Here is a 27,959-nt window from a genome sequence, read left to right on the forward strand (position 1 = left end):
GGTTCTGATACTTAGCCTCACCTTGTCCAGCCGCGGCGCCTTTTTCACCGAGACGCAGAGCGGGCGGTACGAGTATATCAGCAGCGTTTCAAGGCATGGCGCGCGTATGACGATGTTCCGTGCCTTGTGGATGTTAAAGATCTCCAAATGCTCCATGGCGCTGCACCGCGAGATGAAGCGACGAAGGTCGTCATCCGTCGCGGTCACACCGTGAAGCCGGAGAGACCGCAGAGCGCGCAGGCCGGTGATTCTGCCGGGCACCCGGAGCCGCCAGTTGAAGAGATATAGCGAGGTGAGCGTCTTGCAGGAGTACACAGGGGAGGGCAGGTCGTAGCACTCGGTGTACTGGCGTTGGTGAGGCTGAGCTCCAGGAGGCCGCCGCTCCCGCAGAGCTCGCGGAAGACGCCGAAGAACCAGTCGTCGTACAGGCCCATGTACTTGAAATCGATCTCGAAGGCGGCGACCGGCGCGGCGCGGGCGTCGAGCACGCGGCGGAGGGCGCCCATCCAGGGCATGGTGTCCTCGCAGTAGTCCTCATTTCCCTCGTCGGGGAAGTCGCGGCGGTTGAAAGTGGCGGCGCGGAGGAGGAGGCGCGGGAGAGTGGCGAAGACGCGGGGCCAGCGGCGGGAGAGCGCGGTCGTGGCCGCGGCGTCGCGGAGCGGCACGCGGGCGAGGATGGCGTGGAGGGTGGCGTCGTCCAGCGCGCTGAGCCGGTCCTCCGCGTCGGCAGCGTGGTGGGCTTGCGGAGGAGAGGGCCTTGCCCTCTTCATCGCTGGTGAAGTGCGCGCCGGCTCCTGCTCCATGGGGGGAGAACCGACGCCGGGTCGGGGGATGCGTGCGCGATCGGATTGGGATGCGAGGAAGGCGGGCAGGCAGGCGCTTTCTTTTCCCGCCAAATTGTGCAAAACGCGCGTTTTTTATTCCTGCTCCATGAGGATTGGTGGCATGGGCCCTGGTAGGTCACGGGAGTTCGTAAGTGGGCCGAGTGCCTGGTTAAGGCGATTTCCTTAATGGGCTTGGCCTGGTGCTACACTGCATCATCTTTTTTCGTCAATTGTATCGATGAATGCTCAAAAAAAAAATGTGTCGATGAATTAAATTCCCTGATCAAGTGGTCTTGCTTGCTTGTTCCTCTCAAAAAAAAATAAAGGTGGCCTTGCTTGTATGGCCACCACCAACATTGCATAATTTCAAATTCGTAGTGCTGGGACTGCACTCAGATGTGTGCGTGAAGATGCAGCACAAAGATGCTCGACTGTGATCGATCAGTCTGTGACGTACAGATAACTGAAGGTCTCGAGGATCAAGACGTTGTGTTCGTGTTGTGCTGTGGAGTCTGAATCTCTGGCTGCATAGAACGAACATATATTATTCATTATTTTTCAAGAAACTTTAGGTGGCTGATGATTTTCATGATTAACTATACCATCACCTGATCTAATTTCCTACTCCAGCCTTTGATCGACAATAATTAACCACATCATTGCATTATATATGACTATTAATCTATCCTATTCCTATGGCATGGATGCTTAATTGGTGCCGTCTTCTCCGTGCAGCTCTATAGACTTCAACTCGCCGGCGCCGTCGCCGGAGACGATGAACACACCCTGGAACACTCAGAGAACGCACGCACACACGCGAGATGGCAGTAGAAACACACGGTAGTTTTGGTGCCCAACTGACAGGCGTTTTTCATGTATTGATAACAGATTTATACTTCAAATTACAACTGAAATCAAGTGGCTAAACTGTGCCACGACGCTGCGATTCCCACGCCTCCGTTTTGATCGCGCCATCCCACGACATGAAGACTAGCTCCTCGCCTCCACTACCCCTAGGACTCAACGGAAAGAAAGGAACACCACTGCATGTGTTCATGCAGATGCTCTGTACAACAACGCTCTCATCGTGGCCAACGATGAGCTCCTTTATTCTAGCTAGGCCATGCACACCACCGAGTCTGGATTATCCAACAATCTCCCCCTAATCCATACTCGGCTCACTTCAGCTTGACGACGCCAATCTTGTCGCGAAGTTCACAGAACCTCGCCCGCCCAATGACTTCGTCAGGACATCAGCAAGCTACTCTTGAGTGCTCACATAGTCCAGGCATATCCTCCCTTCCTCCACAGACTTACGAATATAATGGAATTTTGTATCAATGTGCTTACTTCTGTCATGTAGGACGAGATTCTTGCTTAGGGCGATTGCTGATTGATTATCCATCTTCAGGACAGGCGGCTGAACCTTGACACCTACAATGTCGCTCAGCAGCTTGGCAAGCCACACAGCCTGACATGCACCCACTGCACCAGCCATGTATTCAGCTTCACATGATGAAAGAGCCACCGCCTTCTGCTTGTGGGACTGCTAGGAGATCGGCATCTCACCCATGAAGAAGATCACCCCAGTAGTGCTCTTTCTATCATCAACATCTCCCCCCAAATCACTATCACTGTAGCCCACTAACCTGTTGCAGCTATCTGAACATTTGGGGTAGACAATCCCATAATCTACTGTCCCTGCAATATATCTCAGCAAATGCTTAACTGCTGCAAAATGCTCCGGCCAAGGCTTCTCCATGAATCTGCTGACATACCCAACAGCAAAAGAGATATCTGGCTGGGTGTGAACCAAGTACCGCAGACTGCCCACCAAGCTGCGATACATTGTTGCATCAACTTCTGCTGTTGTGCCCCTGTTGGACAGTTGGAGCCGAGCCTCCATTGGCGTATGACAGAGGTTGCAGCTTTGCATTCCAGCCTTCTCAAGCAGCTTCCTTGCATATGCTGCTTGCCCAAGAGTGATAGTCCTTCTACCCTGCTTCACCTCAATCCCAAGATAGAAAGAGAGGAGTCCCAGATCACTCATACAGAACACATTCCGCATCTCCTCCTTGAACCCTTCAACAATTACTGAGCCTGCACCCGTGATGATAAGGTCATCTACATAGACTCCAACTACCACACGTGAAGCCTCCATCCCCTTTGTGTACATGCCATACTCACTGTCACATCGGGTGAATCCGAGATCACGGAGACTCTTGTCAAGCTTCACATTCCAGGCACGAGGGGCTTGACGCAGCCCGTACAGTGCCTTGTTCAGCTTCAGCACTTTCTCCTCATGTCTGGCAGCAATGAACCCCGGCGGCTGCTGGACATACACCTCCTCATCGAGCTCGCCATTGAGGAACGCTGACTTGACATCCATGTGATGCACAAGCCAACCCTCCTGCGCAGCAACAACAAGCAGCATCCGAACTGATTCCATCCTTGCGACAGGGGCGAACACCTCACCGAAATCCACGCCTTGCTGCTACACGTACCCCTTGGCGACGAGCCGAGCTTTGTGCTTGACAATGGTGCCCTGCTCATCGCGCTTGACCTTGAAAACCCACTTCAAGCCAATTGCCTTGTGACCCAGGGGCAGCTTCGCTAGCTTCCATGTACTATTCTGCTCAATGGACGCCATCTCCTCCTCCATGGCCTTGAGCCAGCACTGTTCCCCTTTAGCTTCCTCAAACGTGGCCGGCTCCCCATCACCAGCGGCCAACAATAGCTCCTCTTTAGCTGTTCCTCCCCCTGCATCCTCCAGAGGTGCTGCCCCTCTGGCATAAATGTTGTCGAGCAGCCTGAAACGCAGGGGATCACCAACATCGTTGTCGGCGTCGAGGTCGAGCCCTTGGCTTGGTGGAGACACGAACTCCACCCCTCCTAGCTGCTGCAGTGGCGAGGCATCCCCACCAGACATGTTGGCTCCACCCGGCGTGCTCGGCGTCGCGCTCCGGATTAAGCCGACCGGCGCGCTCGGTGTCGCGCCGCGGCCAGCACCTCCCGGCGCGCTCGACGTCGTACTCCGGCCCACGCTCTGTGCAGCCAATGTCGAGCGTGGCGTTGACTCGATGCTCGGTGGTGCCCCGCCCACACCTGCAGCGCCCGGCACGTAGACGTACTCGACGATGAACGGGTCGCCGCCGACGCTGTCGATGTTCGTCTTGGCGCCGCCCTGATTCCAGTTCCACGCGCGCCCTTCCTCGAACACCACGTCCTGAGACACGTGCACCCGATCAGTGACTGGGTTGTAGAGCCGGTAGGCTTTTGTGCCCGGCTCATACCCAATGAACACCATCGGCGTGCTCCTGTCGTCCAGCTTCCGCTGATGGCCTCCCGTGTTCTTGACATGTGCAACACAGCCAAAGGTACCAAGAAAGTGTACGGCAGGCTTGGAACCATACCAGGCTTCATACGGAGTCTTATCCTCCAAACTTCTTGTCGGCGCGTGGTTGAGGACGAAGACGGTCGTCGTCACAGCTTCACCCCAGAAGCGGCCAGGGACGCCCATCGCCTTGAGCATGCACAGTGCCATCCCCAGCACGGTTTGGTTGCGGCGTTCCACCACGCCGTTTTGCTGCGGCGTGTACGGTGCGGTGAGGTCTCGCTGGATCCCCTGACCGGCGCAGTACTCCCCGAACGCCCGCGCAGTGAACTCCCTGCCGCGGTCAGTACGCAGCGTTCCCAGCTTGTGGCCGACCTCTGCCTCAGCCCTCGCCTGCAGGCGGATGATCGCCGTTGCCGCCTCGTCCTTGGTGGCCAGCAGCACCAGCCACATGTACCTGCTCATGTCATCGACGGCGAGCAGGAACATCTTTTTGCCACCGGGCGTCTCCGGCGTGATCGGCCCACACAGATCGGCGTGGACCAGTTCCAGTTGCCGTCTCGCCCTGAACTTGCTTGCCGCCGGGAAGGGGAAGCGACGCTGCTTGCCCACCAAGCACCCGTTGCAGACTTGATCAACTTGCTCGATCCTCGGAAGGCCGCGCACCATCTCCCCCTTCGACAGCTTCTGCAGCCCCTGGAAACCAAGGTGTCCGAATCGGGCATGCCAGCGCCACGACGCCTCCTCGGTGTGCGCCGCCAGGCACACCGGCTTGTCGACGGTGAGGTTCAGGATGTAGAGCCGGCTCGCCCCGCGCTGCACCGCCGCAACGAGCCGTCGCCGTGGATCCCAAATCTTCAGTGCGCCATTCTCCAGCAGGATCTTGAAGCCTTCTTCCTCCAGCTGGCCCAGGCTGATGATGTTCGCCGTCAGCCTGGGGATGTGGTACACACCGGTGAGCCGCTGGTGCTCCCCCGTCTTGCACCTGAAGAGCACCGTCCCGCGGCCCTCGATGTCGACGGTGGATCTGTCCCCAAAGCGAACGGATCCGCGGACCCCTGAGTCGAGCTCCGCGAAAGCCGATCTGGCACCCGTCATATGGTTCGTCGCACCCGTATCGAGGATCCAACGGGCGGTGTCACCGTCGCCCTTCTCCCCGAGCTGGACGTAGAGTTTGTCTTCATTGAGGTGCACGGCCGCCGGCGGCGCTGCCTGCGTGACGGGAGGAGACGGAGAGGGATTGGCTTTCTGGGCCAACACAACAGCGACTAACAAGCTGTGCTCCTGCTCCTCTTCCACTTGGGCTGCATGGGCCTGCAAATCACGTTTCGCTTTGGGCACTCACGGGTCCAATGCCCTTTCAGCCCATAGTAGCGGCACTCGTCACGGCCGACGTCGCCGTTCCCACCGCGTGCGCCGTCGTCGTTGTGGCTGCCGCGTGCGCCGTCGCCGTTGCCGCTGCGCGCGCCGTCGCCGCGACCGCCTCGCGCGCCTCCCTTCTTCTGGCCTCCACCGCATCCAGACTTGCCGCGGCCTCCACCACCCCTGATGCCTGCCCCTTGTCGGCGCCGATGTTGAGCCGCTTGGACAGCCGCGCCACCAGCTCGTCCTCCATCAGGTTCAACTGCGCGAGGCCGGTGCCGCCGCCGGTGAGAGCGTGCCGTTCCTCCTCGGCCTTGAGGCGACCGACCAGCTCCTCGACCGGGACATCCTCCACGTCGAGGAGTGTCTCGATCGACATGGTGATTTGATGGTACCGCGGCGGCCGCGCCTGAAGGAACTTGCGGACGACCGTCACCTCGTCGACCTCGTCGCCGAGAGTCCTCCGCTGCTGCACCACCCCATTGATGCGCACGGAGAATTCGTCGATCGACTCGCCATCCTTGAACACCAGGGAGTCGAACTCCCTGCGCAGCGTGTCTGCCTTGGCCCGGCACACCCTCTCGACGCCAAGGTTGGCCGTCTTGAGGTCCTCCCAGGCCGCCCTCGCACTGGGCTTGTTCGCCATGATCTCCTGGAGCTCTGGCGGGACAGACTTGCAGATGGCCTCAAGTGCCATCAGGTCGTCGTCCTCGTCGACGTAGCCGTGGTCGACGGCGTCCCAGAGATGCCGGCCCTTAAGCATGAGCCGCATCACCGCCGCCCACGTGCCGTAGTTGGTCTTGGTGAGCATTGGCCATCCGGCTCCCCCGATGTCCTTGATGCGACGCTCCACCGTACGCTCCACCACCACAGTTCCGTCGCGGTACCGCGGGCGCGGCCAGCGCCGCGGTGGCGACGGCGACTGTCGCCGGCTCCCGCCCGGCGGCGTCCTTGACGCCCCGCCGAGGTTGGGTAGCGACGACATGGCTCCCCGGTGTCGCAACCGGCTCTGATGCCACGTGTAGACTTCAACTCGCCGGCGCCCGTCGCCGGAGACGATGAACACACCCTGGAACACTCAGAGAACGCACGCACACACGCGAGATGGCAGTAGAAACACACGGTAGTTTTGGTGCCCAACTGACAGACGTTTTTCATGTATTGATAACAGATTTATACTCCAAATTACAACTGAAATCAAGTGGCTAAACTGTGCCACGACGCTGCGATTCCCACGCCTCCGTTTTGATCGCGCCATCCCTCGACCTGAAGACTAGCTCCTCGCCTCCACTACCCCTAGGACTCAACGGATAGAAAGGAACACCACTGCATGTGTTCATGCAGATGCTCTGTCCAACGACGCTATCATCGTGGCCAACGATGAGCTCCTTTATTCTAGCTAGGCCATGCACACGACCGAGTCTGGATTATCCAACAAGCTCCTCGCCGACGCCCACACCGCCAGCCGCTATGGCTGCTGCGGCGGCGCCGTTGGCAAACTGCAGCCTGAGCCGGCCGCCCTCGCGCGTCGCCTGCAGGTGATCCTTCCCGGGGATCACCACCTCCAGCAGCACGAACCGCCCATCCTCCCGGAACGATCGGAAGCACACGCGCGGCTTCCCGCCGCCGCGCCCGATCGACCGTATCGGCGGCGGGAACGACGGCGGCCGTTTCTCCGCCTTTCCTTCTTCCACGGCGCCGGCGGTGTCGTCCTTCACGTCGTGGCTGCTTCTATCCGTGCCAGTCTCCTTGCTGTTGCTGTGCTCACTAAGCGCGGCGGCCTCGGCGTCGCCGTCCTTGAGCATGTCGTCGGCGTCCACGGTGCTCTCGGAGCCGAGGCCCTCCGTGCACAGCAGCAGGGACGCGGAGCTCTTCTTCATGCAGAAGCTCGCGCTCCTCTTCACGGTGCTCGCCGGCTTGGGCCTCAGGAGCCCGTCCAGCGACGAGTCGTCCTTGCTTAGGTTGCTCATCTCGGCCTCGGCGGCAATATCGAGCCACGACGCCGTGCGCGGAGGAGGGCCAGGCGGTGGCTGCGACATGAGGATGGCTCGCTCCGGCTGCTGCTTCTCCTGGAAGTGGAGCTCGCCGAAGAGCTCGGTGAGGGACGCCGGGTCGATGGGCTTGTTGGGGTGGATGTTGCGGTTCCACGCCGACAGCGCCTCCAGCAGAGTCGGGTTCTCCGGCAGCGGCTTCTCGAACAGACGCCTCAGACCACCGTCCGACGCCATGGGCGCAGCCATCGACTGCTTATCTCTCGAGAAAATGCACTGCACAGAAGCAAGAGAAGTGAACAAAAGTTTCAGTTTCTCTGTGTGTGCTGTTCAGGAATCAGAAACCATGTCAGTTGAGAGAGTGCCACCAGGAATTTACCTGTAACAGAACTGGGGTCGGTTCAGAGGTACGATGATGTCAGCGCTGAAGGAATTGCAGAACAGTTTGAGGGGCGTGACTGTCAGCTAGACTCTAATTTTTGTGTTGTTCTGAATTGTAAGGTAGAGACGAAGACGCATATATATACTGATAGAAAAAGGAGGCGTGGAGAAAGATGCAAGGCTTTCTGTGGCTATGGAATTGGAATATTTCATTTCACAAGTGGTGCTGCCACTGCAACTTGAGAATGTAACCGTCACTTATACAGTGCAAAAGAGCCTTCGTTTTCCTATGACCGTCAGTATAACAAGCACAAGGGTGAGTGTCCAGACTTCAGAGAACAGCAACCACTCCTGGCATTCATGATACGTACGTTAAGAATGTAAATTTGTAGTGACGTAATCAGGTGTCTTTGGGATTCAGTGGAAGGTCGCTTCAGTATTCTGATTCCGTAAACTGGATTTGACCTGTCCTGATGAACCATGATGGTGATCATGCAGTGGCACGTGTCTGGCTTGCGCAGATTATATTCACCGGGATGGAAATTCAGATAAGACGAGCGTATCAGTCCTGGATTGAGTGATACATAGATTCGGGAACCGAAATTTCCAGTGCGATATTTACAGCTCAAAGAGGCATCTTTGTACTGGCACCAGTGATTTACTGGTTCAGTATTCTGGGACAGGAATTGACCTCTCCTCATGGTGCGTTATCTCTCCTCATGGTGCGTTATCTTGCACTGGCAATTTCCTGGAACGCACAAAATACGTAATCTCAAGATGGACAGAAATCAGTGCGGTTGCCTGGTTGTCTGATGAAATGGCAATTGGAAATTGGTGATCTTTGCGGTTGCCTGCTTATACTGTATCATCTTTGTAAAACCTGGAATTTCTTACCGCAGATCCAGTAAGCCTGTAAACGAAAAAGGACTGGAGAGAAGATAGAATAAAGCAACTCGCTGCAATGAAAAGGGTCGTGGATTAAGTGCTTGAGAGCTCAGTTCAGACAGTTCACTGGAATGCAAACTCCAGTAAGCGCGAGTTAATGGGTGTTACAGAAATCAGTGCTGGTTTGCATGGCCCCATATGTTATGGGCCACGCCCAGCCGGCCCAGGCGCCTCAGGCGCAAGCGCCCCAACCGGCGCCGCTGATCACGTACCGGCGGCGGCGGCGGCGCGCAAATGGCTAGGAGGGCCACGATCTATTTTCCTTAGGGGTCAAGTTTATTTCCATAAGTCGCAATATTTGTAAGTTAAATAGGAGAACTCTGGATTGGAAAAAATAGGCTGAGAATTGGATCTCAGTTGGCCTCACGGGGCCACCCATAACTCTCGCGACTCCCTCTCCCTCTCGCGCACGCCGCCGCCTCCACCGTCGCCCATGCCCGCAGCCATGGCGCACACTCGCCGGCAGCTGCGCAAGCCTCCTCCTCCTCCCTCCTCTCGTCCCTACGCCCTACGCAGTCGCTGTAGGATCAACGATCCTATCAACCTTGTATCAGCTATGCCAGGCGACGGAAAGAGCCCCCCATCGCCATCGCCGCCGCCAACCACGATGGAAGAGCTCGCCGTCATGATCACCAAGCTGATCAGCGGCCTGGAGGAGCGCATCTCCGCCGCGGAGGCGCGCTGGTCCGCGCCCCCAAACCCTAGCGCCTCCATGCCCTATAGGATGCCGGGCTATGGGTCGACTACGCTGGCGAGCTCCTCGTCGACGGCGCCCCCAACGACGGCGCCCTTCCTGCCCATCACCAACATCCCGTTCCCCCACTCGCCGTCGCCGATCCCATCTACATTCGACATTCCCGCGTTCGGTGCGCCGTCCGCGCCAGGGACCGGCGGCTTCAACGAGCGCCTAGGCGTCCCCCGCTTCAGCAAGATCGACTTCCCATCCTACGACGGCGCCGACGATCCCCTGAACTGGCTCCACCATTGCGAGCAGTTCTTCCGAGGACAGCGTACATTGGCCTCGGGTCGGGTCTGGCTCGCTTCGTACCACATGACCGGGGTGGTGCAGACCTGGTACTATGCCCTCGAGCAGGACGAGGGCATGCCGTCGTGGGAGCGCTTCAAGGAACTCGCCAACCAGCGCTTCGGTCCAGCCGTCCGCAGCAACCGTCTCTCGGAGCTCGCACGGCTCCCTTGGCACGGCACCGTCTAGGAGTACTAGGAGCGTTTCAACGCCCTGGTGTGCCACACGCCGGAGCTCTCCCCACGCTAGAAGGCCGACCTATTTGTGGGTGGCCTCCCGGATCACATCCGCGTCGACGTAGAGCTCCGGACACCCCAGGATCTTCAGACCGCCAAGCACTTGGCCCGGTCTTTCGAGCATCGCGCGGCTACCACGGCGACCGCTCCGTCCCAGCGTGCTAGGCGCCTATCCCAGCGCCTGCCACCGCCGCCACCAGCTGCGCCACACACGGCCCCCCAGCGCTGCCCGCACCAGCAGCCCCGGCGCCGGCCCTTCCGTTGCCACCGCCTTGACAGTTCCACCGGCTCTCCCTACTGAGATGGTGGAACGCCGTCGTCAGGGCCTCTGCTACAACTGTGACAAGCCCTACGTCCGCGGGAACTAGTGGCAGCGCCTCTTCTTCCTGAAGGTCAGCGACTACACGTCCGACGACGAGGACGACGCGGCGGCCGCGGTGGTCTCCTTGCATGCCATCGCCGGCATCCATACTGAGGACACGATGCTAGTACCTGTCTACATCCTTGGTCACCGCCTCACGGCCCTCCTCGACAGCGGCTCGACACACAACTTTGTCCACATGGGCCTGATGCGTCGCATGGGCCTGGCGACATCGGCGACCAAGACGCACGTGACGGTCTCCAATGGCGACCGCGTGCCTTGCGGGGTGGTGGCCCGCAACATCGCCTTGCACATTGGCAAGGAGGAGTTCACCATCAGCTGCCTCGGCATTGACCTGGGCGGCTTCGACGTCATCCTAGACGTCGACTACCTGCGGACCTTGGGTCCCATCCGGTGGGACTTCGAGGACTTCTGCATGGCGTTCATGTGACACGGGCGCCGCGTCTTCTGGCGGGGGGTTGGATCCCCCCGCGACGACATCTTCGAGCTGAGCCTGCGGGCCGTGGCCGTCGACCCCGAGCGCCCCCTCCTCGACGTCCTCCTCCAGCAGTACGACGACGTCTTCGCTGAGCCGCGCAGGCTGCCTCCGTCCCGCCCCTACGACCACAGGACCCACCTCCAACCGGGCACGGCTCCAGTGGCGGTCCGCCCGTACCGCTACCCCCAGTTGCAGAAGGACGAGCTCAGGCGCCAGTGTGCCATGATGCTATCTCAGGGCATCATTAGACCCAGCACCTCCCCGTTCTCGGCGCCTGTGCTGCTGGTCAAGAAGACGGACAACACTTGGCGCTTCTGCATCAACTACCACGCGCTGAACGACAAGACCTCCAAGGACAAGTTCCCGATCCCGGTAGTCGACGAGCTCCTCAACGAGCTGCATGGCGCCAAGTTCTTCACCAAGCTGGACTTGCGCTCCGGCTATCACCAGGTGCGTATGCACTTGGCCGACGTGGAGAAGAAGGCGTTCCGCACCCACCACGGGCAGTTCGAGTTCCTCGTCATGCCTTTCGGACTCTCCAACGTGCCGGCCACGTTCCAGGCGCTCATGAACGACGTCCTGCAGTCGTTCCTTCGGTGGTTCGTGCTTGTTTTCTTTGATGATATCCTGATCTACAGCTCTTTGTGGTCCGAGCACCTACAGCACGTCCGCCTCGTCTTCGACGCGCTCCGCGCCCACGACCTCCACCTCAAGCGCTCCAAATGCTCCTTCGGCTCCAGCTCGGTTGCCTACCTCGGCCACGTCATCTCGGCCGGGGGCGTCACCATGGACAGCGCCAAGGTGGAGGTTGTGGCATCCTGGCTTGAGCCCCGCTCGGCCCGGGGCGTTCGCGACTTTCTGGGACTCGCCGGGTACTACCGGAGGTTCATCCGGGACTTCGGGGCCATAGCCGCCCCCCTGACTCGCCTCCTACACAAGGAGGCCTCCGCCTGGACTGCGGTAGCAGTTGAGGCTTTTGCGGCGCTGAAGCAGGCACTCTCCACCGGCCCGGTTCTGCAGATGCCGGACTTCGAGCGGCAGTTCGTGGTCGACTGCGACGCCTCCAGCACCGGGTTTGGCGCCGTACTCCACCAGGGGGCTGGACCCCTAGCCTTCTTCAGCAGGCCGTTCGCCGCCCGCCACGTCAAGCTGGCGGCCTACGAGAGGGAGCTCATTGGCCTGGTATAGGCTGTGCGGCACTGGCGGCCCTACCTATGGGGGCGCCGCTTCCTAGTCCGCACCGACCATTACAGCTTGAAGTACCTCCTCGACCAGCGGCTGTCCACGATCCCGCAGCACCAGTGGCTCACCAAGCTGTTCGGCTTCGACTTCGCCATGGAGTATCGTCCGGGGCGCCTCAACTCCGCGGCCGACGCCCTCTCGCGCCGCGACAGCGAGTCCAACTCCGACGATGCAGTGGCGCTCCACGCCATCTCCGGGCCGTCCTTCAGCCTCATCGACGACATTCGGGCGGCTACCTCCACCGACAGCGAGGCCGCCCAGCACCAGGGTGAGGGCCTCACGGCTCCTTGGCGCTGGGACGCCAGGCTCATCCTCCACGGCAAGCGCATCTTCGTGCCTGCCCAGGATGACCTTCGCCAGCGGGTGCTCTCATTGGTCCATTCAGCAGGCCATGAGGGCGTCCAGAAGACCCTACAGCATCTGTGCGCCGACTTCTACGTCCCCCACGACAGGCGGCTGGTGCAGGAGTTTGTCCGCGCCTGCCCGACATGCCAGCGCAACAAGACGCCGACGCAGCAGCCAGTGCTCCAGCCCCTCGAGGTTCCCTCCCAGGTGTGGGCGGATATCTCGATGGACTTCGTCGAGGGACTGCCCAAGGTCAGCGGGAAGTCGGTCATCATCACCGTGGTGGACCGCTTCTCGAAGTATGCGTACTTCATCGCCTTGAGCCATCCGTACACGGCTTCGTCGGTCGCCCGCGCCTTCTTCGACGGCATCGTTCGGCTTCACGGCTTCCCGACGTCCATCGTCAGCGACCGGGACCCAGTCTTCACGAGCCACATGTGGCGTGACCTGTTCAAGATGGCCAGCGTCCAGCTCCGCTTCAGCACGGCATTTCATCCTCAGACGGACGGTCAGTCGGAGATCGTCAACAAGGTGCTGGCCATATACCTGCGGTGCGCCACGGGAGACTGCCCGCAAGCCTGGGTGAATTGGCTCGCGTGGGCGGAGTACTGCTACAACACCTCGTACCACACGGCGCTTCGAGCGACACCGTTCGAGGTGGTCTACGGGCGCCCCCCGCCGGTGCTCCTACCACATACCGCCGGCGCGGCCCAGACGGACGCGGCCAACACGCTTCTCCGCGACCGTGACTCCTTCCTCGCCGACGTCCGCGAGCGTCTTCTCCAGGCTCGTCAGCACGCCAAGCACTACTACGACGTTCACCACTGCGAGCTAGAGTTTGCGGTGGGCGATTGGGTCTGGCTCCGCTTGCTACACAGGCCGACCCACTCGCTGGAGCGCCATCCCAAGGGCAAGCTCGGCCCTCGCTATGCAGGTCCGTTCCAGGTGATCGAGCGCATCGGGTAGGTGGCCTATCGCCTGCAGCTTCCAGTGGGGTCGCGCCTCCACAATGTCTTCCATGTGGGGTTGCTGAAGCCCTTCCACGGTGACTCCCCTGCGTCCACGCCGCCATTGCCGCCCCCATTCATGATGGGCGGGTGGTCTTGACTCCGGCTCAGGTGCGGCGGGCGCGCTTTCAGCATGGCGCCTGGGAGATCCTCATGGAGTGGCAGGGGCTCCCTCCAGATGATGTGACCTGGGAGCCACGGGAGTCTTTCGTCGAGCGCTACCCCGACTTACAGCTCGAGGACGAGCTGTTTCCCGAGGAGCGGAGAGATGTTATGGGCCAGGCCCAGCCGGCCCAGGTGCCCCAACCGGCGCCGCTGATCACGAAGTGGCTAGGAGGGCCACGATCTATTTTCCTTAGGGGTAAAGTTTATTTCCATAAGTCGCAATATTTGTAAGTTAAATAGGGGAACTCTAGATTGAAAAAAATAGGCTGAGACCTCACGGGCCACCCCCAACTCTCGCGACTCCCTCTCCCTCTCGCGCACGCCACCACCTCCACCGTCGCCCCTGGCCGCAGCCAGGGCGCCCACTCGCCAGCAGCTGTGCAAGCCTCCTCCTCCCTCCTCTCATCCCTACGCCCTCCACAATCGCGGTAGGATCAACGATCCTATCACCATATGTTAGGAATTGAAGTTTGAGCAATAATGCAGCTCGCAAGTCACAGTGGCATCTTCTGGGCACAGATGAGTCATTGCTTCAGTATTCTTAAGCTCAAGTTGACCTGTCATCTCCTCATGGTGGTGATCTTGCAACGCCATCTGTCTGCCCTGCCCAAGGACAAGGGCTGTGATTCTGATGATGTTAGCATACTTATCTGTCTGCCCATTTCAACCATCTGATGCATATATTGGCTAGCAGTGAAGGGAATGGTTGCACATGTTCGTGTGGTGCTGGAACAGATCGAAGACTGAACCAATGATTTTTCACCAACCGCTGCTGTGCTTGTCACAGAATAACGCTAGTGTGATCTTGAAATTGGAGTGCAGAACTTCCAAACGCCGACAGGGAATAAAGGATGTGGTAGTCATAACAATAAAGAGCAAATTGTCCCATTGGTAGTGGAACAGGCAGAAATCAAGGTAACCCCAAATCATCCTTTGATTGCCTAAATTTTCTTCACCATTTCTAAATTTAATGTTAATTGGTGTTGCCTTGCCTGTTCACATTGTATTCTTCACGAAAGCTGAAAGATCTTTGCACAGATTCTGCGAGCCTTTAATCGAAAAAGGAGTGAAGTAGAGGAGGTAGAATAAAGCTATCTGATGCAATGATAGATGATTAGATGGTATGCATACGATGCTTGAGAGCTCAGTTGTAGACAGTTCAGCAAAGGAAAATTATACTATGGAAAAGGATAAGCAACTCAGAGAGCATTAAGACAAAGGTAAAACATAAGCTTAAGTTTTCTCTTCTCTTCTCTTCTCTACAACTAAAAAGAGTGAAGTTCTTCTTCACGATTCGTCCGTCGTACGTCGTCGCGCGTCGGTCTGCCCCTGCGATCGTCGGTCTGCCGCTACTAAATCAGGGCCCTCTGATTTTCGTCGTCTTGCCGCTACACCATCCTGACGCTCCGATTTACATCATCCCACCCGTGTTCCCTGGCCGAAATTCACGGTACATCTTCCCTCGACGGGCTAACTGACCGATGATTGCGCCCCCGCCTCTCCTTCCCATCACGCAGTGCCAAAATAAATAGCAGTATTGTTGGCGGCTCTGTCTCTCTACATAGAGTCGAGGGTGCCATAAGGGAAGACACCGGACGAACTCAACGCACACGGCAAATCCACTCCGAGCACTCAAAACAGAGAGTTGTAAGTCATTTGTTCCCCTCTGGTTAATTCCTAATTGTTCTTGATTAGGGCTCAGTGCTAATTGCCATGTTTGAGATCTCGCTACCCACTCTTAATCATGTTGATGTGCCAATCATACCTACGTTAGCCGTAATCACCCTCTATTCGTATGGAATCGTTCATGTTTAGGGCTAATTCGTCAAGTTCTAGCTATTTCCCATGTCTCCGCCACTTGCAATTAGTTCACCAGATCGAATTAGTTGGTCAGGGTTTTGGTTAAGCAATGAGAAGGAGATGAATCAACTTGAACGAGTTCGGCCCAAATCAGAAACAATAGATCCAATTTCCCCAAAAGATTTCCCAACCTAACTCTAATCAACAAGTTGGTTCAGACATACCTCAGGACCCAAGCACCTTGTTGCCGCTGGGAGCCTGGGATCGATCCCGAGAGTGCTACCATGAGCACTGCTCGGAGCCACGTGCGCATGCGCCGCCGCTAAAGGCGCATCCGTGAGTCCCCTCGACGGAGCCACGTGCTGCCTCCACCGCACGCGCGCTCCGGCAGAGGATCCGCAGCGGCGCTATCCCTTCGCCTTGTGCTCTGGCTTCTCCATACCGTCCTCTCTCTCTCTGGTGCAAGCGTGGCCGAGCTCTAATGGCTGAAATCAGCAGAAGGTGAGATAGGCCAGCAAGGTTTTCCATTTATTCTAAGTTCACGAGCTACAATATCAATATATCTCATTTCATTTATGGAGCAAAATGTTAAATTAAATTATATTTCCAGTAATTTTCGGTTATCTTAGAACTAAAAACTTGGATCAAAATTTCACAAATTGTGTCTTCTCATAACCTTAGCTAAGATGCAGTGTATTAGGTTCAATACTTAAATGTATTCAACGTATTGTTTAATACCGTTGTTGGGCTTAAAGTCTTAAACTATTTCAGCCCAACAACGGTATTAAACAATACAGATGGTGCCTTCTAAAGGATGTGCGGAACGCATCCTATTCAATGATCTGTCCAACGCCATTAACCTAAATGATACAGGTAAACTAATGTTTAAAAGTACTTTTTTAGTACAATGCAATTACATATATGTCTTTTTTTTTAAATTCATATATGCCTTTATTTTAGGTGGCGCCACAAATATCATTGTTGGAGAGGCAATGACTTCTGATGATATTCCAACACCAGAAGATTTCGGACAACAAAGGAGAACGAGATAGGGAACAGTATGCACAAATGTCTGTCCAACAAAAGGAAAAATTACTGAAAAAGCGATGTGAAAATTACCAACAAAAGAAGACTGCAACCACCAATATTGGAGCTGAACACAAACACTTGCTAGGTACTGTGCAAGTGCTTTTGATATATTTTTAATATTATGCTTTGATTATTGATAAAATATATCTTATGATCCTACATTTTTAAGGTGGGGGTTATACGTAAGATTTTATGTATTATAAATGTAATATGATGCAGTACATTATACGTTTGTTTTTACAGTTTTCTTTTACTATATTTTTAGCATACATTCTTATAGGAAAGACTTAAACTTTTTCATGAAAATTTGTTGCTGTAGTTAATACTTTTTCTCCTAACAGAGGACATTATACTAGCATGTCCGTACAACATAGACAAAAATTAACAGATGAGCAAATTGAGACACGGCGTGCAAAAGATAGGGCACGTTATGCAAATATGACACCTAAGCAGAGGCAAGCAATACGTGATCGTCAAAATGCGCGTAATATGAAGCCCAAACAAAAGCAGGTATAGCTGGCCAACTGGGCCGAGCCCGTTGGGCCGGCACGGGCCCGGCCCAAGAAAGCACGGCACTAACCCGGTCCGGCCCGGGAGCATGCGGGCTAGTGCCGGGCCCGTGCCAGGCGCCGGCCCGTGCCTGGGCCGCGATCAAGGCACGCGGCACTAGCACGGGCCCGGCCCGACAGAAGCGGCGGCACGGGGAGGCACGGCCTCGGCCCGTGAGGCACGGAGGCGGCCCGATGGGCACGCCGCAGCCTCCCCCCGCGCCCCCGGTGACCGTTGGATCGTCCCGTTGGGGAGGCGATCCGCCCGTTGGTGGCTGGGCTATATAAGCCCCGGCACCGGGCGCCCTCCCTCCCAACCCTAACCCTGATTCATTTCCTCCCCCCCCGGCAACCGCTCGCCTCGCCTCTCTTCTCGTCTTTGATCTCTCACGGTCTCACCCTCTCGCCTCTCGGCCTCTCCCCTCGTCTTCCTGAGCTCCGGTGAGAGGCCGGGGCCTGGTGCCGGCACTAGCAGACGGCACGGCCTTGGAGACCCATCATCTCGATCTCGCACAGACCATGTAGCGTCCTCATCTCCTTGTCGTCCTCCTCGTCATCTCCGTCGCCATCGCCGCCGCCGGACTCTGGTGCTCCGGATCCGGATCTAGCGTAAGTGAAACGAATCCTCTCCCTCTCGTTCGCTCTCTCTCAGTCTCAGACTCTCACTCACTTCTTCAGTTCTTCTGTAGATGTAGAAGGGATCCGTTGAGGAACCAGGGCCGGAAGCGGAGGGCTGGATCCGTGTTTCATCCACGTCGCCGGTGCACCTAGTGCTCCAGCTACAAAGGTAAGTCCCAAACCCTAACCCTAATCCTAGATCCAGTCATCCAGTACCGTTTCTTCTCCAAGATTTAACCCTAACCCCTGTTATTTTCTGTGTTGCATTGTAGCTGTTGAGGAACCAGATCACTAGCGCTTGAGCATGGCCGGATCTGACGAAGAGACGGTGGAGGTGGGCATGAACGAGGAGCGGCGGTTGTGCGGCTTGGCCGGAGATGACGACGAGGACAACATGGACGAGGACCGCGCGGCCCTATTCGGCGCAACCACTGATGATGCTATTCCCGTCGACGGCGACGGCGAACACGTTGAGGAACCACCTGCACCTGACGGTAACACCGCCAAGCGCCCACGCCCCTCTACCTCTCCTGTCTGGGCTGACTATGAGAAACTATTCAAGGAAATCAATGGTAAGACGGTCAGGTATGGAGCTCGATGCCTTCACTGCTCTAAGGTCTACTCTGCTTTCTCTAGTGGTGGCACTGGTCACTTATCCCGGCACATTTTAGTTTGCGTTAAGAAGCGTGAAAAGGATCGCATGTCTCAGTCTCAAATCTCTTTTACTTCTGATGGTAGTATGCGTACTTGGGACTACTGTCCTATGCGCGCTCGTACTGAACTTGTTCGATTGATTGCTAGACTTGATGTTCCTATCTCTCTTGGTGAATCTGAGGCTTTTGTCGAGTACATTAAAAATGCTCACAATCCTAAATATACTAAAGTGTCTAGGCAAACCACCTCTAGAGACATACTAAAGTACTTCACTGATTGCAAGGCTAAACTTGTTGAGACTTTTACTATATCTGTTAACTGTGTGTGTCTAACCTCCGACATTTGGTCTGGTAATGCCAAAGAGGATTACATTAGTGTTGTTGCTCACTACATAAACTCTGACTGGCAACTAGAGAAGAGGGTGCTTGGTCTGGTTCTTATTGATGTGTCCCACAATGGACAAAATATTGCTAACCGTGCAGCTTCTGTTCTTGCTGATTATGGTTTGTCTAAAAAGGTGTTTGCTGTTACTTTGGACAATGCATCGTCTAATGCATCAGCCATGCATAAACTGAAACCTATTCTGTCTAAATACCTTGGTCTTGAAGTAATTGATGAATCAGAGTATGCATCATCTAGTTTAAACAATGCAGTCAATTCTATATTCTTGCATCAGCGTTGTGCATGTCATATTCTGAATCTGATTGTCAAGGAGGCACTAACTACTCTTAAGCCTTTGATAGAAACATTTAGAACTGCAATATCATTTTTAAATTCATCTAATCAGAGGATTGCTGCATATAAAAGCTACTGCATTGCAACTGGTGTTAGGCCTAGAAAGTTTCAACTGGACATGGAGGTTAGGTGGAATTCTACCTACCTAATGCTTAAACATCTGTTTCCTCATAAGTCCCCTTTCACTACTTTCATCCAAGCTCAGTATCCTAGGGATGAAGGTGAGCCTTTGCTGTTAACTGAGGATCATTGGATGATGGCACAAAAAGTGCTATCCTTTCTTGAGTTGTTTTATGATGCTACTGTCACATTGTCTGGTGTGTACTATCCTACATCTCCACTTATGATTCATTATCTTGTTAAGATTTCTCTGCACCTAAAAAACTATGCTAATGATGTGCACATCAGATTTGTGGTGCAACCTATGATAGACAAATATAATAAGTATTGGAGGGACATACCTTTGCTTTACTCTTTTGCATTCATCTTGGACCCCAGAGCTAAAATGAAAGATTTTACTAGGGTGCTAAGAAGATTAGGTAATCTCACCAGTACTGATTATTCTGCTTATTTGGTTGGCACTAGAGCTAGACTTGCTGATGTTTACAATAAATATGATGAGAAATATGGTGTTGTTAGGTTGAGGAGGACTGACCCTCCTGTCCTGTCTGGTAAGTCAAGATCTGCTTGGGATGAAATATATGATGATGATGGTCCTGTTTTGGGTGGTGGTATCTTGCCTGGTAATCCTAACATGTCTAGAGATACATCTGCAACTTCTCTACTGAATGCAGTAAGGTCATCGGCTTCTAATGCTTCTGAACTTGTGTCCTACTTGGACTGTGACACTGTAAACCACCTAACTGATGACTTTAACATCTTGGACTGGTGGCATCAACACAAACTTACATATCCAGTACTGTCAATCATGGCTAAAGATATCTTAACTGTTCCTGTGTCTACCATATCTTCAGAATCCACTTTTAGTATGACTGGCAGGATTATCGAGGAGCGGCGAAGGAGTTTGAAGCCTGAAATGATGGAGATGCTGACCTGCATCAAAGACTGGGAGGCTGCAGAAGCAAGACTGCAACAGAATGTGGAGGACAAGGAGCTTGAGGAAGCTTTTGAAGAACTTTATCTTAATTCATGATCATTTATGTAATGGCCTGTAATATTTAGGACTTGGACTCTAGAACTTTAAGTTTGAACTGTGATGTAATGAACTACTTAATTGGAGCTTGGCTGTACTCTTTTTTCCTCTCTAGGGTTTCTCACAAGGGTGAGTTTTACCTAGAGAGGTTTTTAATGAGGCAGCCATTGCACAAGCTCCTAATAAAATTGATTTTTTGTTAACTGTTTGAGTTTGGTTTGTGTCTAAGTTTGATTCAGTTCAATTTCTTATCTGTTATTTGCTTCTATATGTTTGAAACTTGAAAGTGCTTGAAATTTAGAGTTGAATGATGTGTTTTGGCACTATAGTGCTAGTGCCGGCACTGGCACTACTGTGCCCCTTGGCACGGCACGGCACGGCACGGCAAAGTGTTAGCCGTGTCGTGCTAGTGCCTTACCGGCACGGTGGCACTACTGGGCACGGCACGGCTAGTTTGTCGTGCCACTTAGTGCCGTGCCAGACCGTGCCGTGCCTGGCACGGGCCGTGCCGTGTAGTGCACGTTTGGACAGCTATAAAAGCAGGCACAGAAGGACCAGTACAGAGCATGTCGAGAATTGTGTCGTAACACTCTACATAAAGACTCCATTGCAATGGCAAACCCCTTTTATAACTCAATGGATGACTCCCCTTGAGGTTCGGCTTTTTTTTGAACCGGCAATATGAATGAATATAAGATGCATTATTCAGTTCATGAATAAAATTAGATGTGCTGCATATATTTCTCCGTCATACATCAGTTACAGTCTAAGTGTAATTTATGTTGTTTACGGAATTGTTTGCTTTCCAATAAGATTATAATGCTATTTATTTTTTTATTTTAAAAAAAGCTGATGTTGTTTATCTATGCTTTGTATTGCCCGTATCAAAGAATGGGCACAAACCTATCAAAAACTTAATTTTGTTTAAGGTGTCAATTTTCATGTTGTCATAGCAGGGTGGACCACTATATTGCTGATATGAACAGTTAATATAACGGCAAGTTCCTAATGTAAAAATCTGTATAAGACAATTTTTCATCTTTGTTTCTACTCCCTCCTACCTTGTTTATAAGGCACATACCCATATCAAGATTCAAACCTTTCTATCTTTGACCAATAATTTAACTATTATTTTTTTATTTTTATAATATAAATTTTATATGATTGGATTCGTAATCAAATATAGTTTATAATGATTATAAGTTTATAATCATAAGTGATATAATATATGATAAATAAATGATCAAAGTATCGTTTGGAAGACCGTGTCCTGTTGCACTATGCCTTATAAACGAGGAAGGAGGGAGTACATATCATTACAAATATTTCATTGTATAAAAATAAATTTTTTTGGAGAATATTTATTTCGTCCGTAGCAAAGCACGAGCATGAACCTAGTCAAGACTAAAGTACAGGAGTGATCAATTAAGCAAAGGTAGAAGCAGGAGACGACCGAATAAGGTACAATACAATGAGAACAAGCACAGCAATGCCGCATATAACACATCTGAACATTCAGGCACTTCATAATTTAAGCATGGGACAGATGTATGTACAAATGAAAACATCAACATCTTTCATTCACTCAGACAAGTAAATCATAAGGAAGAAACAGAGGTTAGTGACGATGAGAAACTCAAATATCAAAAATAATACCATGACCACAATACAGAAAGAAATGATAAGCACATAGAAAATGCAAAATGTGCAAGCAAGCAGTTCAGGCTGCTATTTCAGGAAACACTGGGTCAGTCATCTAGTACACAGAGACGATGGAAATGGTGTTTCACTTCATCTCCATGCTTCGATCCGTTCAACCTTGGAGTTTATTCGGCTCACGATGCTCACACCTCTTGATTTCTCAGCTGCAGGTGTAGTACGTGTACCAGACTGGCCCTTGCTCTTTCTTGCCCTCCTCCGATTCAGGCTTCGACTCCCTTTGCCTTGAAGAAAATTTGTAGCATTCGCACCGGAAGCATCAGCAATAGCAGCCGGACTAGCATTTGCAGGTTGGGAGCAGCTAGTAGAGTCCTCCACACTCGTTAAGACTTCACTTGCCTGAGCAGTGACTCCTTCAGTGGTATTAGTTTCATTAGGTTCATCACCAGTGCTGTGTGCAGGACTGTTCAGAAGGGGCTCTTCCTTGGCAAAAGAAGGGCGCCTGGATGCATTCTCAAGGAGAGAATCCAGTGTCACGCTGGGTTTCTGATGCCCATTTTCATCAGATGGGTCCTTCTGGGGCAGCAAAACATCCTCTGGATTGGACTCCCCTCTATCCTTGAGGGTCTTTTGTACCAGCATCTTGAGAAAATTCATCACTTGGACTGCATACATTAGTGCAGTCAAAGGATCTGCCATCTGCTTGGTAAATGTGTTACAGTTAGCATGTGTAACCATCAGTTCTTGGAATCTCGGGTGAGGTATATATTGCTAGTTTGATATGATATTACCACAATGCATTACCTGAGTCATATTTGGTGCAAAAACCATTGCAATATTGCGATCGTTCATCTTGTTTATCTGTTCTTCTTGGACTACATCAGCCATTAGATTAACAGCCCAGTCGAGCAAAGCTGCTTCAGTTGGTGGAAGGCATTTCGCAACCCGGGCACAATCCTCTTCCGATTGGCATTGCATCACCTGTTCTGGTGGGATAGAGTCCAGCACCCCGCTTGGCATCTCTCTAAACCAGGCCTGAAAAGAGATGAAAAAAAATGGACAGACTCAAAAGTATAAGCTGCTAATGTCAATGAAAAAAAAATGGACAGACTCAAAAGTATAAGATGCTAATGTCAAAGAAGTTGATCAAACTCCTTGACTGCTTTCAAAAGCAAGATTATACTCTGCGACAGAAGATTGCCAAACAGCAAATCTACAATCACAACTTTGTATGCATTGGAAAAAAAAAGGGTTGAGGGTTGAGGCAATATCTTTTGCAAGAAAAAGAGAAGATAAAGTTCTCAAAGGAACTGACGTCTGTATTCTCTGGTAGGTGTTGACATGAAATTCCACCAGTGAAGGTAAGTGTGATCATTAATAACTCTCTAATTACTGGCCAGGTGATTAAGAAACCGATGCTCCCAATGGATTGATTATAAGCATAAGCTTCATGATAGAAAGAAGATTACTTTGATTAGACCAGCCAAACAGTGGACTTCAATGCCATCAGGAACGATTCCACTGTTTAACTGGTCTCTCACAAACTCCTCCTGGCTATTCTCTGCATTTATACGGAAGATACCTTCTGCCTGAAAGTACAAAACAAGACAACAGTAATTTGATCAGAACAAAGCTTCCAAACACCAAAGGATATAGATTAAGAAACATAGGAGACCCTTAAAAACGCACCCGAAGACCACCCTGTTCATAAAGGCGTCTCTGCATCATCAAGAGGATTGTCGGGACACTGTTTCCTCTGGAATCATAGGAACACTGCATGGATTCTGTTGAAACTCCAAAGACACTTGCACTGTATATAGTGTTTTGGTCAGCCAATGAACATGAACAGTCAAAGTAAACTTGCAGTGAGGGCAACAATTTATGTTGTTCAGAAAATGCATATTAGCATGGCAAAATGAGCAAAATAGATGTGACTTGCAAGGATATGTCCACATGAAAATGAGACCACCATCAATGATATCAAGGCATCTTTGAAGCACCAAAATCTTAAATTTAAATGGTGCCAAGAATATCTCTAATTATCGAGCGAGTTTTATTGATCATATACAAGCAATCCTAGAGTTTGAAGATTAAGTGCTAGGACTTAGTGCCCCTTTATCTTCTTTTGGAGTACTAGGCTCCCGTCCTTCTATAAAGTGGAACTGATATAGAACCCTTTTCACCTTTTGTTTAATCTTTTCAGCCTAGTGCTGAAAACCGACATCTTGGAACTCCCAATATATTAAGAAACAAGATACCTATGTACTTTCCTTAAACTTTGTGCTCTTTTCATATTATAAGTCAAATAGTATAGCAAAGCACAAAAGGAAATTATTTGAACCCAAGGTCCACTATACAAACAGTAGATGATGGATGATAAAAACATAAGTAATTTGAAAGTCTAGTGACAAAAATGAATAATCTAATCAAGACAAAATAGGTCATACATAAATCATGGATCCCTGACAACCTTTTGATCTTAATAATGATAGATGATGTAGCAATCAACTTTATGTACCTAGTTCAATCGAAATAATTCTTCGATGAGGCAAGCAAGTACAGTAAAATCATCGAAGCTAGTCAATAAGAGTGCCTCAGAAACATGATCGACCAATTATTTGATGGAACATGGAAAAAGCACAGCAGAAGTTTCTTTTTTTCATGCACAGTTGTGGTCCAAAGCATACCAACTATCAGAAGTTCATACCATACATATGATTTAAAATGAATTTAAATTCCACTTTAAGCTGATTCAATAATATTTCAGATCAAAGCAACACAAACAAAGCCCCCCCCCCCACCCCCCAACCCACCCACCCCCCAAAAAAAAGGGAAAAAAACTATAGCACAGAAACTGCCGTCAAACTGGTAAAAAGTACTGAACTTTTAACGAGCTGTGTCAAGCAAACACCATTTACATTTTTTTAACAAAACAGATTGTCAATCTAGTACTTCTTTTCTGCAACAGTTCATATCAAAGCACCACATAATTTGGAAAACACCCTCCAAAATTAAATTCAAATTGGGACTAAAAGATTTATGTTACTGTATCTGTGAATTCAGAACATAATCAAATTTCTCAAAGCTTGAACTTAATACCAATCGATGAAGGGAGCAACGAGACAAACCTTGCGCTGGGAGCGCGGCGAGGCACCTCGGGCTCGAACTCAACGGGGAGACCCAGGAATCCATGGAACCTATCGAACGTGACGTGCGCCACGTGCTGCACGTCCGTGGGCAACCCAATCTCCATCCCACAGCCGCCGCGTTCGCCTTCGCCGCCGCCGTCAACCGTCCTGCACCCGAGCAGCGACTTCCGCAGCAGCTCAAACAGCAGCGCCAAGAACGACCACCGCTCCTCTTCTTCCTCCTCCGACCCTCCTGCTGCCTCTTGCCCGCGCCGTTCTTGGAGTCGTCGGCTCCCTGTAGATCCCACAGGATCTTCCGGGCTGCCGCTTCCTGGGAGCACGTCGCTGTCGGCATTGGCTAAATAGCGCAGCGAGGAGGCGGAGCCGCGGCTTGCGGAGGAAGCGAGGTTGGTCGGGGCCCGGAGGAGCGCCACCTCCGTCATTGCTTCTTCCTTTTCGAATTCTCACCGGAATTATGAGCTGTGATCTGATGGTGCGGTGTAGGACCGATTTTGAGGCGATTTCGGATGAGTTTCCTATGGATTTCTCGGGTGGTGGAGGGGGGCCAAATGCACCAGGAAATGATTGGGGGATTCTCGTAGTGGAGTTCTTGGTGCGTCCCTATTTAGGACTTCTTGATGTTTGCTTTCGACTGGAGATTGGGATTGTTGGGGGCAGGATGGAATTGGACGGGGGAGGATTGGTTGTGGTGGTGCGCGTGGTCCAAATCCACGACGCAAATCGCAACAAAAATAATTGGCGCGTCGACAAATGGACCGCAAAAGGGGATTTTTTAACTCCAGTAAGGAATCTTTAGCCAGGAAAGATGCAATTTTTAGCAGGAGATGATGAAATCTCGTGGGCTGTTTGGTGGAGAATGGATAGGATTTTTGTGGAGGTGGAGTTGGATTGAAGGGAGGGCTTGAGCTGGGGGTGATGGCACCATCATTCCTCTCCTGCTCCTACTCTTTTCATCCCCTTTATGCACGCATGGATGCGCATGCTCCTCGCGTCTCGTTCACGCGTGCGTTTCTTCTCTATACCCATGAGAGAAAGTCTTAACCTTTTATAACTGTCTCGAATTGCCTACGTCACAGAAAGTTTATGGGCTGGATTAACTGCAAGACATGTCATAGCTTTCAGGTACTTGAATGATTTAACTGAACGTTAGGTGTTCTTGTCTCCTTTTGGGACCAACAAACAAATGGCTTTCCACCTTGTACCTTTTTTTTTTTCCCTCAAACCACCTCTATTTTAAATTACAAGTTTTGCCGCATTAGTCTCAGGAAAGGAAGAGCCTAACATTATCAAGGAGGCCTAAACTATTTTTTACTGACAAGAAAAAAATATGTACTCAAACTCAAGCTAAACGAGATTTTCAAGTGGAAGTTCGTTGTGAAATTTAAAACAATGGCATTGAGGGGACGTGTTAATTTTCAATAACACATAGGGGATGAATTATATTTTTCAGTGGCATACAGAGAATTTTCTCAATATAATTCCCGTGTTCCAAACAGCATGAAACTCCAAACAGGAAGTCATACCATGTACTGTACGGTCTATTTTTGTCTTTCTGATTCATTTCCATTACACCAAACGCTTAATTTGGTTCAGCTAAAAAAAAGTTTGTTCAGTTTGGCTGCTAGGGGCAAAAGGTTAAGGGTACGGCAAAAATTTGAAGATGATAGTAATCAAATACCTGCTCCATTATGTTTTGTACCAGTAATTATTACTGATGTGTTTAATTCACATGTCCGCAAAGGCACAAAGCTATATATCATGAGAAACGCAGTAATAAACAGGAAGAAACCTTCTTCTCCTTCTCCAGCAGTTCACCAACTTACCCTACTTTTACTAGTTGCTACAAGTGCAACTTTCTTGCTGCATAAACTGGGAAATGCTTTTTTTTTTTGCTATATTCCATCTCGGGTGCATTTAGAGGAGAAATGAATAAGATGCATATCGGCATATAGAATAGGATTCCTCTGTTGGTCACGTGATGTGCCTGTGCTGTTCTCAGTATCGGGCTCACAAGTGTCACAGCAAGAGGTGTTGGTAGAATTTAGGTATCAAAACAGACGACGTAGCAAACACTAGCCAGCAAGAGCTGATGAATTATTAAACTTAGGTATGTCCAATTATATGACTAATTAGGTGCCAGCTCATTTAGGTTTTCATGCATTTGATGCTTGCGAAAGCAGTACGCATGCGTAAGAATTAAGTCGAAACAACATTCTGCCGTATCCTACAGTAGTACTAGCTCCTACTAGGCCGGTTGGTGCGGAGTCAAGAATGAAAAAGGTATTGCAGCCAGGACTACTGGTAATCAAGAACTTTGCTAGGATGGCCCATATACCGATCTGTATGGCAACTTTGGATTGAAACTCTACCTGCCATTTTAAATGTTTCAGTGCATTCTTTATTTATTTTAGAAATTTAGCATAAGAACACTGCATTATTCTGTTTGTGTTTAATCTATGATGACTATTATTATTTATTGCTGTGCTCTGAGCTGCACAATTGTAAATCTGTTACGGCACCTGCCAACAAAACTTGAACTGTGTAAACTGATGTTTTCGTCCTGAGCAATAATGCAATGGACCAGGGCCAATCCCTGAATGCTGGCAGAGTTAAACACCAAGAGAGATCATAAGTGTGTAGTATTATTTTGATACAAATACTGAATAGAGTGGCAAAGGAGTTACACCAAGATAAATTATTATAGAAGCTGTGTGTTTAGATCCTGGAGGTCACTTATCACATTAGGAGGAAAGGGATAGAGGGACAGCTATACAATATAAGTTCAACTACACAAGAAGAGGCTAATAGGGTGCTGTTTATTTTCTGCAAAAGGAGGAA

At 51.6% G+C, this 27,959-nt stretch overlaps 2 protein-coding genes and 1 long non-coding RNA gene across 7 annotated transcripts; 1 reads left to right on the plus strand and 2 right to left on the minus strand.

Moving 5' to 3' along the window:
- Positions 1-6,644: 6,644 nt before the first annotated feature.
- Positions 6,645-13,142, minus strand: LOC120696740 (protein FAF-like, chloroplastic). Its single transcript, XM_039979722.1, has 2 exons — positions 7,891-13,142; positions 6,645-7,787 (listed from the first exon to the last, which is right to left on the minus strand). The coding sequence occupies exon 2, from the start codon at positions 7,758-7,760 to the stop codon at positions 6,948-6,950; it is 813 nt and encodes a 270-aa protein (XP_039835656.1). The 5' UTR covers positions 7,761-7,787; positions 7,891-13,142; the 3' UTR covers positions 6,645-6,947.
- An 838-nt stretch (positions 13,143-13,980) lies between these two features.
- Positions 13,981-22,314, plus strand: LOC120696742. Of its 5 annotated transcripts, none has more exons than XR_005684280.1 (7): positions 13,981-14,631; positions 14,736-14,936; positions 14,997-15,363; positions 16,314-16,389; positions 16,477-16,690; positions 16,947-17,115; positions 20,857-21,954. It is a non-coding gene; the product is annotated as an uncharacterized LOC120696742 (long non-coding RNA). The 5 variants fall into 5 exon arrangements; XR_005684279.1 differs by having other exon boundaries at positions 14,755-14,936; XR_005684282.1 differs by having other exon boundaries at positions 13,982-14,631; positions 14,755-14,936; positions 15,078-15,363.
- Positions 21,813-26,145, minus strand: LOC120696739 (rho GTPase-activating protein 4-like). Its single transcript, XM_039979721.1, has 5 exons — positions 25,101-26,145; positions 23,662-23,782; positions 23,442-23,561; positions 22,777-23,007; positions 21,813-22,671 (listed from the first exon to the last, which is right to left on the minus strand). Exons 1-5 carry the CDS (start codon positions 25,541-25,543, stop codon positions 22,105-22,107), a joined length of 1,482 nt encoding a protein of 493 aa, XP_039835655.1. The 5' UTR covers positions 25,544-26,145; the 3' UTR covers positions 21,813-22,104.
- Positions 26,146-27,959: the final 1,814 nt, after the last annotated feature.

Source organism: Panicum virgatum, chromosome 3K (genome assembly GCF_016808335.1).
Source record: "Panicum virgatum strain AP13 chromosome 3K, P.virgatum_v5, whole genome shotgun sequence".
In the NCBI taxonomy this organism is placed as follows: domain Eukaryota; kingdom Viridiplantae; phylum Streptophyta; class Magnoliopsida; order Poales; family Poaceae; genus Panicum; species Panicum virgatum.